Source organism: Phytophthora infestans, genomic scaffold (genome assembly GCF_000142945.1).
Source record: "Phytophthora infestans T30-4 supercont1.4 genomic scaffold, whole genome shotgun sequence".
Lineage (NCBI taxonomy): Eukaryota > Oomycota > Peronosporomycetes > Peronosporales > Peronosporaceae > Phytophthora > Phytophthora infestans.
In genome coordinates, this window is record NW_003303755.1 from 4,340,866 (window position 1) to 4,359,181 (window position 18,316).

The following is an 18,316-nucleotide window of genomic DNA, read 5'->3' on the forward strand; positions in this document are numbered from 1 at the left end:
AGCGACTGGAAGTGGAAGGCTAAGACAGCCAACACCAAGGCTCACCGAGCCACTCGAGTCGCAGCTCGTCCCACGCCAACTTCTGCTTCAACACCCCCGTCCAGCCCAACAAGAACATGGCGTCCAGGCTGTTCAACTATCTCAAAGACGCCACGTATCTCAGATATGCGCCGAGTCGAATGAGCGACGTAGCCAAGCAAGTGCGGCACCCCTCAGCTCCGGTGGATATGAAAAGCGATGGCTTCTCCGTCAGTGGCAGAGGTCTACGGGATGCAAAGCGGGCTCTACGAAGCCGACTTTGGGAACGCATCTCGGTGTATACCACGAAAACGCATGCCGGTTGCGCGGTGAGCGTCATGCCACGTGACCCGACCGTTAATTTTATCGACTACATGAGGAGACAGGCCAATGGGGTGACGTGTTCCGTCAAATCGAAAGATCACCTTACTTGAACATGTCAGAGACCGATGGTCGACTGTTTCTATAGTTTAATTTAATTTGTTTTTACAACGACGGGAAAGTGCAACGAATTATTGGATGGGGCCACCCTGCCTTAATCCGACTACTCAAGTGTAGAGGCGTGTAACTGTTTATTGACGCTTTCGATAGCATCACACCAGTTTCGTTTAAGCAGACGCCGACCGCCATGGGGCATGACTCAACGTACGTCGTGTACTAACCGATACTATACGTTCTTCTTGAGGACAAGGATGACATGAGATGACATACAAATCGGTTTTACACCGTATTAAGATGCGGACTGAAATTAAAATGGCTCCTGGAAGCGTGACTGGCGACTTTGAACCTGCTCTGATAAGCGCAATATGCGATTAATTGCAAGGTGCTCGAGTGATTGGCTGTTTATTTCAATGGAAACAAGTCATTCGTCGAAAGTTGATAGATGTACGAATTCCAGCAAAACAGATCAAGGCGGCAATGATGCCTGGTGTAATTGATGTACTTACCGTTGTACCAATTGAAGACATTCGGAAAAAGGATTTCATTGGTCACGTCATTGATAACGTCAGTCGACCAACAGAATGAATGAGAAACAATCAGGCTCTATTTTCTGCAAGTTTGATATAAACCGTTCGACCCGGAACATGGAAGTGTGGACGCGTACATTGACAGCGGTGTTTGCCTGCCGAATAGAGCGAACAACCTTATTGAAAGCTACAATTGTTATCAAACGTCACATTGGAGAATCCCACCCCGAGCTTTTGGTGCTTGTTTCGTAGTTGAAACAGGAGGCTGCTAGATATTTGCAGATGTGCGATGACATATTCATGGAAAGACGTCTCGCACCTGCCCATTCCAATAGAGTGACGCGGTCAGTACATGTGGCATATCTCAATTTTAAGATCCTGGGACAAACAGCGAAAAACGGCGTCCAGAACAGGGCAAACCGATGCGGAAAATATCTTCCTCGAAAGCAATGCCTCGTCGGAGGTGCGCGGCGACAGAGTGATCAATTAAAATATCCAGAATGTTCCGCTACCGTTTGATTTTAGCTCCAAACTCTACAAAACGTCGAGGAAGCCCATCGCCCTGCACTTCCTAGTCGACTCCACATCCAACGTGTGCAGCCACACGTAAGCGACTGGAAGTGGAAGGCTAAGACAGCCAACACCAAGGCTCACCGAGCCACTCGAGTCGCAGCTCGTCCCACGCCAACTTCTGCTTCAACACACCCCGTCTAGCCCAACAAGAACATGGCCTCCAGGCTGTTCAACTATCTCAAAGACGCCACGTATCTCAGATACGAGCCGAGTCGAAGGCGCGACGTAGCCAAGCAAGTGCGGCACCCCTCAGCTCCGGTGGATATGAAAAGCGATGGCTTCTCCGTCAGTGGCAGAGATCTACGGGATGCAAAGCGGGCTCTACGAAGCCGACTTTGGGAACGCATCTCGGTGTATACCACGAAAACGCATGCTGGTTGCGCGAGCGTCATGCCACGTGACCAGACCGGTAATTTTATCGACTTCATGAGGAGACAGGCCAATGGGGTGACGTGTTCCGTCAAATCGAAAGATCACCTTACTTGAACATATCAGAGACCGATGGTGGACTGTTTCTATAGTTTAATTTAATTTGTTTTTACAACGACGGGAAAGTGCAACGAATTATTGGATGGGGCCACCCTGCCTTAATCCGACTACTCAAGTGTAGAGGCGTGTAACTGTTTATTGACGCTTTCGATAGCATCACACCAGTTTCGTTTAAGCAGACGCTGACCGCCATGGGGCATGACTCAACGTACGTCGTGTACTAACCGATACTATACGTTCTTCTTGAGGACAAGGATGACATGAGATGACATACAAATCGGTTTTACACCGTATTAAGATGCGGACTGAAATTAAAATGGCTCCTGGAAGCGTGACTGGCGACTTTGAACCTGCTCTGATAAGCGCAATATGCGATTAATTGCAAGGTGCTCGAGTGATTGGCTGTTTATTTTAATGGAAACAAGTCATTCGTCGAAAGTTGATAGATGTACGAATTCCAGCAAAACAGATCAAGGCGGCAATGATGCCTGGTGTAATTGATGTACTTACCGTTGTACCAATTGAAGACATTCGGAAAAAGGATTTCATTGGTCACGTCATTGATAACGTCAGTCGACCAACAGAATGAATGAGAAACAATCAGGCTCTATTTTCTGCAAGTTTGATATAAACCGTTCGACCCGGAACATGGAAGTGTGGACGCGTACATTGACAGCTGTGTTTACCTGCCGAATAGAGCGAACAACCTTATTGAAAGCTACAATTGTTATCAAACGTCACATTGGAGAATCCCACCCCGAGCTTTTGGTGCTTGTTTCGTAGTTGAAACAGGAGGCTGCTAGATATTTGCAGATGTGCGATGACATATTCATGGAAAGACGTCTCGCACCTGCCCATTCCAATAGAGTGACGCGGTCAGTACATGTGGCATATCTCAATTTTAAAGATCCTGGTACAAACAGCGAAAAACGGCGTCCAAAACAGGGCAAACCGATGCGGAAAATATCTTCCTCGAAAGCAATGCCTCGTCGGAGGTGCGCTGCGACAAAGTGAATAATTATAATATACAGAATGTTCCGCTACCGTTTGCTTTTAGCTCCAAACTCTACAAAACGTCGAGGAAGCCCATCGCCCTGCACTTCCTAGTCGACTCCACATCCAACGTGTGCAGCCACACGTAAGAGACTCGAAGTGGAAGGCTAAGACAGCCAGCACCAAGGCTCACCGAGCCACTCGAGTCGCAGCTCGTCCCACGCCAACTTCTGCTTCAACACCCCCCGTCCAGCCCAACAAGAACATGGCATCCAGGCTGTTCAACTATCTCAAAGACGCCACGTATCTCAGATACGAGCCGAGTCAAAGGCGCGACGTAGCCAAGCAAGTGCGGCACTCCTCAGCTCCGGTGGATATGAAAAGCGATGGCTTCTCCGTCAGTGGCAGAGGTCTACGGGATGCAAAGCGGGCTCTACGAAGCCGACTTTGGGAACGCATCTCGGTGTATACCACGAAAATGCATGCTGGTTGCGCGAGCGTCATGCCACGTGACCAGACCGGTAATTTTATCGACCTCATGAGGAGACAGGCCAATGGGGTGACGTGTTCCGTCAAATCGACAGTTCACCTTACTTGAACATATCAGAGACCGATGGTGGACTGTTTCTATAGTTTAATTTAATTTGTTTTTACAACGACGGGAAAGTGCAACGAATTATTGGATGGGGCCACCCTGCCTTAATCCGACTACTCAAGTGTAGAGGCGTGTAACTGTTTATTGACGCTTTCGATAGCATCACACCAGTTTCGTTTAAGCAGACGCCGACCGCCATGGGGCATGACTCAACGTACGTCGTGTACTAACCGATACTATACGTTCTTCTTGAGGACAAGGATGACATGAGATGACATACAAATCGGTTTTACACCGTATTAAGATGCGGACTGAAATTAAAATGGCTCCTGGAAGCGTGACTGGCGACTTTGAACCTGCTCTGATAAGCGCAATATGCGATTAATTGCAAGGTGCTCGAGTGATTGGCTGTTTATTTCAATGGAAACAAGTCATTCGTCGAAAGTTGATAGATGTACGAATTCCAGCAAAACAGATCAAGGCGGCAATGATGCCTGGTGTAATTGATGTACTTACCGTTGTACCAATTGAAGACATTCGGAAAAAGGATTTCATTGGTCACGTCATTGATAACGTCAGTCGACCAACAGAATGAATGAGAAACAATCAGGCTCTATTTTCTGCAAGTTTGATATAAACCGTTCGACCCGGAACATGGAAGTGTGGACGCGTACATTGACAGCTGTGTTTGCCTGCCGAATAGAGCGAAGAACCTTATTGAAAGCTACAATTGTTATCAAACGTCACATTGGAGAATCCCACCCCGAGCTTTTGGTGCTTGTTTCGTAGTTGAAACAGGAGGCTGCTAGATATTTGCAGATGTGCGATGACATATTCATGGAAAGACGTCTCGCACCTGCCCATTCCAATAAAGTGACGCGGTCAGTACATGTGGCATATCTCAATTTTAAAGATCCTGGTACAAACAGCGAAAAACGGCGTCCAAAACAGGGCAAACCGATGCGGAAAATATCTTCCTCGAAAGCAATGCCTCGTCGGAGGTGCGCTGCGACACAGTGAAAAATTTAAATATACAGAAGGTTCCGCTACCGTTTGATTTTAGCTCCAAACTCTACAAAATGTCGAGGAAGCCCATCGCCCTGCACTTCCTAGTCGACTCCACATCCAACGTGTGCAGCCACACGTAAGCGACTCGAAGTGGAAGGCTAAGACAGCCAACACCAAGGCTCGCCGAGCCACTCGAGTCGCAGCTCGTCCCACGCCAACTTCTGCTTCAACACCCCCGTCCAGCCCAACAAGAACATGGCGTCCAGGCTGTTCAACTATCTCAAAGACGCCACGTATCTCAGATACGAGCCGAGTCGAAGGCGGGACGTAGTCAAGCAAGTGCGGCACCCCTCAGCTCTGGTGGATATGAAAAGCGATGGCTTCTCCGTCAGTGGCAGAGGTCTACGGGATGCAAAGCGGGCTCTACGAAGCCGACTTTGGGAATGCATCTCGGTGTATACCACGAAAACGCATACCGGTTGCGCGGTGAGCGTCATGCCACGTGACCAGACCGTTAATTTTATCGACTACATGAGGAGACAGGCCAATGGGTGACGTGTTCCGTCAAATCGAAAGATCACCTTACTTGAACATATCAGAGACCGATGGTGGACTGTTTCTATAGTTTAATTTAATTTGTTTTTACAACGACGGGAAAGTGCAACGAATTATTGGATGGGGCCACCCTGCCTTAATTCGACTACTCAAGTGTAGAGGCGTGTAACTGTTTATTGACGCTTTCGATAGCATCACACCAGTTCGTTTAAGCAGACGCCGACCGCCATGGGGCATGACTCAACGTACGTCGTGTACTAGCCGATACTATACGTTCTTCTTGAGGACAAAGATGACATGAGATGACATACAAATCGGTTTTACACCGTATTAAGATGCGGACTGAAATTAAAATGGCTCCTGGAAGCGTGACTGGCGACTTTGAACCTGCTCTGATTAGCGCAATATGCGATTAATTGCAAGGTGCTCGAGTGATTGGCTGTTTATTTCAATGGAAACAAGTCATTTGTCGAAAGTTGATAGATGTACGAATTCCAGCAAAACAGATCAAGGCGGCAATGATGCCTGGTGTAATTGATATACTTACCGTTGTACCAATTGAAGACATTCGGAAAAAGGAACTTCATTGTCACGTCATTGATAACGTCAGTCGACAAACAGAATGAATGAGAAACAATCGGGCTCTAATTTTTTGCAAGTTTGATATAAACCGCTCGACCCGGAACATGGAAGTGTGGACGCGTATGTTGACAGCTGTGTTTGCCTGCCGAATAGAGCGAAGAACCTTATTGAAAGCTACAATTGTTATCAAACGTCACATTGGAGAATCCCACCCCGAGCTTTTGGTGCTTGTTTCGTAGTTGAAACAGGAGGCTGCTAGATATTTGCAGATGTGCGATGACATATTCATGGGAAGGACGTCTCGCACCTGTCCATTTCAATAAAGTGACGCGGTCAGTACATGTGGCATATCTCAATTTTAAAGATCCTGGTACAAACAGCGAAAAACGGCGTCCAAAACAGGGCAAACCGATGCGAAAAATATCTTCCTCGAAAGCAATGCCTCGTCGGAGGTGCGCTGCGACACAGTGAATAATTATAATATACAGAATGTTCCGCTACCGTTTGCTTTTAGCTCCAAACTCTACAAACGTCGAGGAAGCTCATCGCCTTGCACTTCCTAGTCGACTCCACATCCAACGTGTGCAGCCACACGTAAGCGACTCGCAGTGGAAGGCTAAGACAGCCAACACCAAGGCTCACCGAGCCACTCGAGTCGCAGCTCGTCCCACGCCAATTTCTGCTTCAACACATCCCGTCCAGCCCAACAAGAACATGGCGTCCAGGCTGTTCAACTATCTCAAAGACGCCACGTATCTCAGATATGCGCCGAGTCGAAGGCGCGACGTAGCCAAGCAAATGCGGCACCCCTCAGCTCCGGTGGATATGAAAAGCGATGGCTTCTCCGTCAGTGGCAGAGGTCTACGGGATGCAAAGCGGGCTCTACGCAGCCGACTTTGGGAATGCATCTCGGTGTATACCACGAAAACGCATACCATTTGCGCGGTGAGCGTCATGCCACGTGACCAGACCGGTAATTTTATCGACTTCATGAGGAGACAGGCCAATGTGGTGACGTGTTCCGTCAAATCGAAAGATCACCTTACTTGAACATGTCAGAGACCGATGGTGGACTGTTTCTATAGTTTAATTTAATTTGTTTTTACAACGACGGGAAAGTGCAACAAATTATTGGATGGGGCCACCCTGCCTCAATCCGACTACTCAAGTGTAGAGGCGTGTAACTGTTTATTGACGCTTTCGATAGCATCACACCAGTTTCGTTTAAGCAGACGCCGACCGCCATGGGGCATGACTCAACGTACGTCGTGTACTAACCGATATTATACGTTCTTCTTGAGGACAAGGATGACATGAGATGACATACAAATCGGTTTTACACCGTATTAAGATGCGGACTGAAATTAAAATGGCTCCTGGAAGCGTGACTGGCGACTTTGAACCTGCTCTGATTAGCGCAATATGCGATTAATTGCAAGGTGCTCGAGTGATTGGCTGTTTATTTCAATGGAAACAAGTCATTCGTCGAAAGTTGATAGATGTACGAATTCCAGCAAAACAGATCAAGGCGGCAATGATGCCTGGTGTATTTGATGTACTTACCGTTGTACCAATTGAAGTTATTCGGAAAAAGGATTTCATTGGTCACGTCATTGATAACGTCAGTCGACAAACAGAATGAATGAGAAACAATCTGGCTCTATTTTTTGCAAGTTTGATATAAACCGTTCGACCCGTAACATGGAAGTGTGGACGCGTACATTGACAGCTGTGTTTGCCTGCCGAATAGAGCGAAGAACCTTATTGAAAGCTACAATTGTTATCAAACGTCACATTGGAGAATCCCACCCCGAGCTTTTGGTGCTTGTTTCGTAGTTGAAACAGGAGGCTGCTAGATATTTGCAGATGTGCGATGACATATTCATGGAAAGACGTCTCGCACCTGCCCATTCCAATAGAGTGACGCGGTCAGTACATGTGGCATATCTCAATTTTAAAGATCCTGGTACAAACAGCGAAAAACGGCGTCCAAAACAGGGCAAACCGATGCGGAAAATATCTTCCTCGAAAGCAATGCCTCGTCGGAGGTGCGCTGCGACAAAGTGAATAATTATAATATACAGAATGTTCCGCTACCGTTTGCTTTTAGCTCCAAACTCTACAAAACGTCGAGAAAGCCCATCGCCCTGCACTTCCTAGTCGACTCCACATCCAACGTGTGCAGCCACGCGTAAGCGACTCGAAGTGGAAGGCTAAGACAGCCAACACCAAGGCTCACCGAGCCACTCGAGTCGCAGCTCGTCCCACGCCAACTTCTGCTTCAACACCCCCCGTCCAGCCCAACAAGAACATGGCATCCAGGCTGTTCAACTATCTCAAAGACGCCACGTATCTCAGATACGAGCCGAGTCAAAGGCGCGACGTAGCCAAGCAAGTGCGGCACTCCTCAGCTCCGGTGGATATGAAAAGCGATGGCTTCTCCGTCAGTGGCAGAGGTCTACGGGATGCAAAGCGGGCTCTACGAAGCCGACTTTGGGAATGCATCTCGGTGTATACCACGAAAACGCATACCATTTGCGCGGTGAGCGTCATGCCACGTGACCAGACCGGTAATTTTATCGACTTCATGAGGAGACAGGCCAATGTGGTGACGTGTTCCGTCAAATCGAAAGATCACCTTACTTGAACATGTCAGAGACCGACGGTCGACTGTTTCTATAGTTTAATTTAATTTGTTTTTACAACGACGGAAGAGTGCAACGAATTATTGGATGGGGCCACCCTGCCTCAATCCGACTACTCAAGTGTAGAGGCGTGTAACTGTTTATTGACGCTTTCGATAGCATCACACCAGTTTCGTTTAAGCAGACGCCGACCGCCATGGGGCATGACTCAACGTACGTCGTGTACTAACCGATATTATACGTTCTTCTTGAGGACAAGGATGACATGAGATGACATACAAATCGGTTTTACACCGTATTAAGATGCGGACTGAAATTAAAATGGCTCCTGGAAGCGTGACTGGCGACTTTGAACCTGCTCTGATTAGCGCAATATGCGATTAATTGCAAGGTGCTCGAGTGATTGGCTGTTTATTTTCAATGGAAACAAGTCATTCGTCGAAAGTTGATAGATGTACGAATTCCAGCAAAACAGATCAAGGCGGCAATGATGCCTGGTGTAATTGATGTACTTACCCTTGTACCAATTGAAGACATTCGGAAAAAGGATTTCATTGGTCACGTCATTGGTAACGTCAGTCGACAAACAGAATGAATGAGAAACAATCTGGCTCTATTTTTTGCAAGTTTGATATAAACCGTTCGACCCGGAACATGGAAGTGTGGACGCATATGTTGACAGCTGTGTTTGCCTGCCGAATAGAGCGAAGAACCTTATTGAAAGCTACAATTGTTATCAAACGTCACATTGGAGAATCCCACCCCGAGCTTTTGGTGCTTGTTTCGTAGTTGAAACAGGAGGCTGCTAGATATTTGCAGATGTGCGATGACATATTCATGGAAAGACGTCTCGCACCTGCCCATTCCAATAAAGTGACGCGGTCAGTACATGTGGCATATCCCAATTTTTAAGACCCTGGTACAAACAGCGAAAAACGGCGTCCAAAACAGGGCAAACCGATGCGGAAAATATCTTCCTCGAAAGCAATGCCTCGTCGGAGGTGCGCTGCGACAAAGTGAATAATTATAATATACAGAATGTTCCGCTACCGTTTGCTTTTAGCTCCAAACTCTACAAAACGTCGAGAAAGCCCATCGCCCTGCACTTCCTAGTCGACTCCACATCCAACGTGTGCAGCCACACGTAAGCGACTCGAAGTGGAAGGCTAAGACAGCCAACACCAAGGCTCGCCGAGCCACTCGAGTCGCAGCTCGTCCCACGCCAACTTCTGCTTCAACACACCCCGTCCAGCCCAACAAGAACATGGCATCCAGGCTGTTCAACTATCTCAAAGACGCCACGTATCTCAGATACGAGCCGAGTCGAAGGCGCGACGTAGCCAAGCAAGTGCGGCACCCCTCAGCTCCGGTGGATATGAAAAGCGATGGCTTCTCCGTCAGTGGCAGAGGTCTACGGGATGCAAAGCTCTACGAAGCCGACTTTGGGAATGCATCTCGGTGTATACCACGAAAACGCATACCGGTTGCGCGGTGAGCGTCATGCCACGTGACCAGACCGTTAATTTTATCGACTACATGAGGAGACAGGACAATGGGGTGACGTGTTCCGTCAAATCGAAAGATCACCTTACTTGAACATATCAGAGACCGATGGTCGACTGTTTCTATAGTTTAATTTAATTTGAATTTACAACGACGGGAAAGTGCAACGAATTATTGGATGGGGCCACCCTGCCTTAATCCGACTACTCAAGTGTAGAGGCGTGTAACTGTTTATTGACGCTTTCGATAGCATCACACCAGTTTCGTTTAAGCAGACGCCGACCGCCATGGGGCATGACTCAACGTACGTCGTGTACTAACCGATACTATACGTTCTACTTGAGGACAAGGATGACATGAGATGACATACAAATCGGTTTTACACCGTATTAAGATGCGGACTGAAATTAAAATGGCTCCTGGAAGCGTGACTGGCGACTTTGAACCTGCTCTGATTAGCGCAATATGCGATTAATTGCAAGGTGCTCGAGTGATTGGCTGTTTATTTCAATGGAAACAAGTCATTTGTCGAAAGTTGATAGATGTACGAATTCCAGCAAAACAGATCAAGGCGGCAATGATGCCTGGTGTAATTGATATACTTACCGTTGTACCAATTGAAGCCATTCGGAAAAAGGATTTCATTGGTCACGTCATTGATAACGTCAGTCGACCAACAGAATGAATGAGAAACAATCTGGCTCTATTTTTTGCAAGTTTGATATAAACCGTTCGACCCGGAACATGGAAGTGTGGACGCGTACATTGACAGCGGTGTTTACCTGCCGAATAGAGCGAACAACCTTATTGAAAGCTACAATTGTTATCAAACGTCACATTGGAGAATCCCACCCCGAGCTTTTGGTGCTTGTTTCGTAGTTGGAACAGGAGGCTGCTAGATATTTGCAGATGTGCGATGACATATTCATGGAAAGACGTCTCGCACCTGCCCATTCCAATAGAGTGACGCGGTCAGTACATGTGGCATATCTCAATTTTAAAGATCCTGGTACAAACAGCGAAAAACGGCGTCCAAAACAGGGCAAACCGATGCGGAAAATATCTTCCTCGAAAGCAATGCCTCGTCGGAGGTGCGCTGCGACAAAGTGAATAATTATAATATACAGAATGTTCCGCTACCGTTTGCTTTTAGCTCCAAACTCTACAAAACGTCGAGAAAGCCCATCGCCCTGCACTTCCTAGTCGACTCCACATCCAACGTGTGCAGCCACACGTAAGCGACTCGAAGTGGAAGGCTAAGACAGCCAACACCAAGGCTCGCCGAGCCACTCGAGTCGCAGCTCGTCCCACGCCAACTTCTGCTTCAACACACCCCGTCCAGCCCAACAAGAACATGGCATCCAGGCTGTTCAACTATCTCAAAGACGCCACGTATCTCAGATACGAGCCGAGTCGAAGGCGCGACGTAGCCAAGCAAGTGCGGCACCCCTCAGCTCCGGTGGATATGAAAAGCGATGGCTTCTCCGTCAGTGGCAGAGGTCTACGGGATGCAAAGCGGGCTCTACGAAGCCGACTTTGGGAATGCATCTCGGTGTATACCACGAAAACGCATGCCGGTTGCGCGGTGAGCGTCATGCCACGTGACCAGACCGTTTATTTTATCGACTACATGAGGAGACAGGCCAATGGGGTGACGTGTTCCGTCAAATCGAAAGATCACCTTACTTGAACATATCAGAGACCGATGGTCGACTGTTTCTATAGTTTAATTTAATTTGTTTTTACAACGACGGGAAAGTGCAACGAATTATTGGATGGGGCCACCCTGCCTTAATCCGACTACTCAAGTGTAGAGGCGTGTAACTGTTTATTGACGCTTTCGATAGCATCACACCAGTTTCGTTTAAGCAGACGCCGACCGCCATGGGGCATGACTCAACGTACGTCGTGTACTAACCGATACTATACGTTCTTCTTGAGGACAAGGATGACATGAGATGACATACAAATCGGTTTTACACCGTATTAAGATGCGGACTGAAATTAAAATGGCTCCTGGAAGCGTGACTGGCGACTTTGAACCTGCTCTAATTAGCGCAATATGCGATTAATTGCAAGGTGCTCGAGTGATTGGCTGTTTATTTCAATGGAAACAAGTCATTCGTCGAAAGTTGATAGATGTACGAATTCCAGCAAAACAGATCAAGGCGGCAATGATGCCTGGTGTAATTGATGTACTTACCGTTGTACCAATTGAAGACATTCGGAAAAAGGATTTCATTGGTCACGTCATTGATAACGTCAGTCGACCAACAGAATGAATGAGAAACAATCAGGCTCTATTTTCTGCAAGTTTGATATAAACCGTTCGACCCGTAACATGGAAGTGTGGACGCGTACATTGACAGCGGTGTTTACCTGCCGAATAGAGCGAACAACCTTATTGAAAGCTACAATTGTTATCAAACGTCACATTGGAGAATCCCACCCCGAGCTTTTGGTGCTTGTTTCGTAGTTGAAACAGGAGGCTGCTAGATATTTGCAGATGTGCGATGACATATTCATGGAAAGACGTCTCGCACCTGCCCATTCCAATAGAGTGACGCGGTCAGTACATGTGGCATATCTCAATTTTAAAGATCCTGGTACAAACAGCGAAAAACGGCGTCCAAAACAGGGCAAACCGATGCGGAAAATATCTTCCTCGAAAGCAATGCCTCGTCGGAGGTGCGCTGCGACAAAGTGAATAATTATAATATACAGAATGTTCCGCTACCGTTTGCTTTTAGCTCCAAACTCTACAAAACGTCGAGAAAGCCCATCGCCCTGCACTTCCTAGTCGACTCCACATCCAACGTGTGCAGCCACACGTAAGCGACTCGAAGTGGAAGGCTAAGACAGCCAACACCAAGGCTCGCCGAGCCACTCGAGTCGCAGCTCGTCCCACGCCAACTTCTGCTTCAACACACCCCGTCCAGCCCAACAAGAACATGGCGTCCAGGCTGTTCAACTATCTCAAAGACGCCACGTATCTCAGATATGAGCCGAGTCGAAGGCGCGACGTAGCCAAGCAAGTGCGGCACCCCTCAGCTCCGGTGGATATGAAAAGCGATGGCTTCTCCGTCAGTGGCAGAGGTCTACGGGATGCAAAGGGGGCTCTACGAAGCCGACTTTGGGAATGCATCTCGGTGTATACCACGAAAACGCATACCATTTGCGCGGTGAGCGTCATGCCACGTGACCAGACCGGTAATTTTATCGACTTCATGAGGAGACAGGCCAATGTGGTGACGTGTTCCGTCAAATCGAAAGATCACCTTACTTGAACATGTCAGAGACCGATGGTCGACTGTTTCTATAGTTTAATTTAATTTGTTTTTACAACGACGGGAAAGTGCAACGAATTATTGGATGGGGCCACCCTGCCTTAATCCGACTACTCAAGTGTAGAGGCGTGTAACTGTTTATTGACGCTTTCGATAGCATCACGCCAGTTTCGTTTAAGCAGACGCCGACCGCCATGGGGCATGACTCAACGTACGTCGTGTACTAACCGATATTATACGTTCTTCTTGAGGACAAGGATGACATGAGATGACATACAAATCGGTTTTACACCGTATTAAGATGCGGACTGAAATTAAAATGGCTCCTGGAAGCGTGACTGGCGACTTTGAACCTGCTCTGATTAGCGCAATATGCGATTAATTGCAAGGTGCTCGAGTGATTGGCTGTTTATTTTAATGGAAACAATTCATTCGTCGAAAGTTGATAGATGTACGAATTCCAGCAAAACAGATCAAGGCGGCAATGATGCCTGGTGTAATTGATGTACTTAGCGTTGTACCAATTGAAGACATTCGGAAAAAGGATTTCATTGGTCACGTCATTGATAACGTCAGTCGACAAACAGAATGAATGAGAAACAATCTGGCTCTATTTTTTGCAAGTTTGATATAAACCGTTCGACCCGTAACATGGAAGTGTGGACGCGTACATTGACAGCGGTGTTTACCTGCCGAATAGAGCGAACAACCTTATTGAAAGCTACAATTGTTATCAAACGTCACATTGGAGAATCCCACCCCGAGCTTTTGGTGCTTGTTTCGTAGTTGAAACAGGAGGCTGCTAGATATTTGCAGATGTGCGATGACATATTCATGGAAAGACGACTCGCACCTGTCCATTCCAATAAAGTGACGCGGTCAGTACATGTGGCATATCTCAATTTTAAAGATCCTGGTACAAACAGCGAAAAACGGCGTCCAAAACAGGGCAAACCGATGCGGAAAATATCTTCCTCGAAAGCAATGCCTCGTCGGAGGTGCGCGGCGACAAAGTGATCAATTAAAATATACAGAATGTTCCGCTACCGTTTGATTTTAGCTCCAAACTCTACAAAACGTCGAGGAAGCCCATCGCCCTGCACTTCCTAGTCGACTCCACATCCAACGTGTGCAGCCACGCGTAAGCGACTCGAAGTGGAAGGCTAAGACAGCCAACACCAAGGCTCACCGAGCCACTCGAGTCGCAGCTCGTCCCACGCCAACTTCTGCTTCAACACTCCCGTCCAGCCCAACAAGAACATGGCGTCCAGGGCTGTTCAACTATTCTCAAAGACGCCACGTATCTCAGATACGAGCCGAGTCAAGGCGCGACGTAGCCAAGCAAGTGCGGCACTCCTCAGCTCCGGTGGATATGAAAAGCGATGGCTTCTCCGTCAGTGGCAGAGGTCTACGGGATGCAAAGCGGGCTCTACGAAGCCGACTTTGGGAGCGCATCTCGGTGTATACCACGAAAACGCATGCCGGTTGCGCGTGGAGCGTCATGCCACGTGACCCGACCGTTAATTTTATCGACTACATGAGGAGACAGGCCAATGGGGTGACGTGTTCCGTCAAATCGAAAGATCACCTTACTTGAACATATCAGAGACCGATGGTGGACTGTTTCTATAGTTTAATTTAATTTGTTTTTACAACGACGGGAAAGTGCAACGAATTATTGGATGGGGCCACCCTGCCTTAATCCGACTACTCAAGTGTAGAGGCGTGTAACTGTTTATTGACGCTTTCGATAGCATCACACCAGTTTCGTTTAAGCAGACGCTGACCGCCATGGGGCATGACTCAACGTACGTCGTGTACTAACCGATACTATACGTTCTTCTTGAGGACAAGAATGACATGAGATGACATACAAATCGGTTTTACACCGTATTAAGATGCGGACTGAAATTAAAATGGCTCCTGGAAGCGTGACTGGCGACTTTGAACCTGCTCTGATAAGCGCAATATGCGATTAATTGCAAGGTGCTCGAGTGATTGGCTGTTTATTTCAATGGAAACAAGTCATTCGTCGAAAGTTGATAGATGTACGAATTCCAGCAAAACAGATCAAGGCGGCAATGATGCCTGGTGTAATTGATGTACTTACCGTTGTACCAATTGAAGACATTCGGAAAAAGGATTTCATTGGTCACGTCATTGATAACGTCAGTCGACCAACAGAATGAATGAGAAACAATCAGGCTCTATTTTCTGCAAGTTTGATATAAACCGTTCGACCCGGAACATGGAAGTGTGGACGCGTACATTGACAGCTGTGTTTACCTGCCGAATAGAGCGAACAACCTTATTGAAAGCTACAATTGTTATCAAACGTCACATTGGAGAATCCCACCCCGAGCTTTTGGTGCTTGTTTCGTAGTTGAAACAGGAGGCTGCTAGATATTTGCAGATGTGCGATGACATATTCATGGAAAGACGTCTCGCACCTGTCCATTCCAATAAAGTGACGCGGTCAGTACATGTGGCATATCCCAATTTTTAAGACCCTGGTACAAACAGCGAAAAACGGCGTCCAGAACAGGGCAAACCGATGCGGAAAATATCTTCCTCGAAAGCAATGCCTCGTCGGAGGTGCGCGGCGACAAAGTGATCAATTAAAATATGCAGAATATTCCGCTACCGTTTGATTTTAGCTCCAAACTCTACAAAACGTCGAGGAAGCCCATCGCCCTGCACTTCCTAGTCGACTCCACATCCAACGTGTGCAGCCACGCGTAAGCGACTCGAAGTGGAAGGCTAAGACAGCCAACACCAAGGCTCACCGAGCCACTCGAGTCGCAGCTCGTCCCACGCCAACTTCTGCTTCAACACACCCCGTCCAGCCCAACAAGAACATGGCATCCAGGCTGTTCAACTATCTCAAAGACGCCACGTATCTCAGATACGAGCCGAGTCAAAGGCGCGACGTAGCCAAGCAAGTGCGGCACTCCTCAGCTCCGGTGGATATGAAAAGCGATGGCTTCTCCGTCAGTGGCAGAGGTCTACGGGATGCAAAGCGGGCTCTACGAAGCCGACTTTGGGAATGCATCTCGGTGTATACCACGAAAATGCATGCTGGTTGCGCGAGCGTCATGCCACGTGACCAGACCGGTAATTTTATCGACTTCATGAGGAGACAGGCCAATGGGGTGACGTGTTCCGTCAAATCGAAAGATCACCTTACTTGAACATATCAGAGACCGATGGTGGACTGTTTCTATAGTTTAATTTAATTTGTTTTTACAACGACGGGAAAGTGCAACGAATTATTGGATGGGGCCACCCTGCCTTAATCCGACTACTCAAGTGTAGAGGCGTGTAACTGTTTATTGACGCTTTCGATAGCATCACACCAGTTTCGTTTAAGCAGACGCCGACCGCCATGGGGCATGACTCAACGTACGTCGTGTACTAACCGATATTATACGTTCTTCTTGAGGACAAGGATGACATGAGATGACATACAAATCGGTTTTACACCGTATTAAGATGCGGACTGAAATTAAAATGGCTCCTGGAAGCGTGACTGGCGACTTTGAACCTGCTCTGGTTAGCGCAATATGCGATTAATTGCAAGGTGCTCGAGTGATTGGCTGTTTATTTCAATGGAAACAAGTCATTTGTCGAAAGTTGATAGATGTACGAATTCCAGCAAAACAGATCAAGGCGGCAATGATGCCTGGTGTAATTGATTTACTTACCGTTGTACCAATTGAAGACATTCGGAAAAAGGATTTCATTGGTCACGTCATTGGTAACGTCAGTCGACAAACAGAATGAATGAGAAACAATCTGGCTCTATTTTTTGCAAGTTTGATATAAACCGTTCGACCCGGAACATGGAAGTGTGGACGCGTACATTGACAGCGGTGTTTACCTGCCGAATAGAGCGAACAACCTTATTGAAAGCTACAATTGTTATCAAACGTCACATTGGAGAATCCCACCCCGAGCTTTTGGTGCTTGTTTCGTAGTTGAAACAGGAGGCTGCTAGATATTTGCAGATGTGCGATGACATATTCATGGAAAGACGTCTCGCACCTGTCCATTCCAATAGAGTGAAGCGGTCAGTACATGTGGCATATCTCAATTTTTAAGACCCTGGTACAAACAGCGAAAAACGGCGTCCAGAACAGGGCAAACCGATGCGGAAAATATCTTCCTCGAAAGCAATGCCTCGTCGGAGGTGCGCGGCGACAAAGTGATCAATTAAAATATACAGAATGTTCCGCTACCGTTTGATTTTAGCTCCAAACTCTACAAAACGTCGAGGAAGCCCATCGCCCTGCACTTCCTAGTCGACTCCACATCCAACGTGTGCAGCCACACGTAAGCGACTCGAAGTGGAAGGCTAAGACATTCAACACCAAGGCTCACCGAGCCACTCGAGTCGCAGCTCGTCCCACGCCAACTTCTGCTTCAACACACCCCGTCCAGCCCAACAAGAACATGGCATCCAGGCTGTTCAGCTATCTCAAAGACGCCACGTATCTCAGATACGAGCCGAGTCAAAGGCGCGACGTAGCCAAGCAAGTGCGGCACTCCTCAGCTCCGGTGGATATGAAAAGCGATGGCTTCTCCGTCAGTGGCAGAGGTCTACGGGATGCAAAGCGGGCTCTACGAAGCCGACTTTGGGAATGCATCTCGGTGTATACCACGAAAATGCATGCTGGTTGCGCGAGCGTCATGCCACGTGACCAGACCGGTAATTTTATCGACTTCATGAGGAGACAGGCCAATGGGGTGACGTGTTCCGTCAAATCGAAAGATCACCTTACTTGAACATATCAGAGACCGATGGTCGACATTGGCCTGTCTCCTCATGTAGTCGATAAAATTAACGGTCTGGCCACGTGGCATGACGCTCACCGCGCAACCGGCATGCGTTTTCGTGGTATACACCGAGATGCGTTCCCAAAGTCGGCTTCGTAGAGCCCGCTTTGCATCCCGTAGACCTCTGCCACTGACGGAGAAGCCATCGCTTTTCATATCCACCGGAGCTGAGGGGTGCCGCACTTGCTTGGCTACGTCGCTCCTTCGACTCGGCGCATATCTGAGATACGTGGCGTCTTTGAGATAGTTGAACAGCCTGGACGC

The 18,316-nt window shown here is 47.7% G+C and overlaps 1 protein-coding gene across 1 annotated transcript; it reads left to right on the top strand.

Moving 5' to 3' along the window:
- Positions 1–1,712: 1,712 nt before the first annotated feature.
- PITG_03983 (uncharacterized protein) lies at positions 1,713–18,001 on the top strand (the record flags this gene model as incomplete). The annotated part of the gene is made up of 28 exons (XM_002906964.1): positions 1,713–1,968; positions 2,214–2,256; positions 2,956–3,043; positions 3,106–3,562; positions 3,808–3,850; positions 4,550–4,780; positions 4,848–5,130; positions 5,392–5,444; positions 6,051–6,113; positions 6,270–6,754; positions 7,000–7,042; positions 7,742–7,829; positions 7,892–8,351; positions 8,960–9,000; positions 9,490–9,884; positions 10,180–10,233; positions 10,933–11,020; positions 11,083–11,514; positions 11,802–11,830; positions 12,530–12,617; positions 12,680–13,139; positions 13,385–13,427; positions 14,127–14,214; positions 14,277–14,774; positions 15,286–15,384; positions 15,874–16,330; positions 16,938–16,978; positions 17,468–18,001. 28 exons carry the CDS (start codon positions 1,713–1,715, stop codon positions 17,999–18,001), a joined length of 5,940 nt encoding a protein of 1,979 aa, XP_002907010.1.
- Between the last annotated feature and the right edge of the window lie 315 nt (positions 18,002–18,316).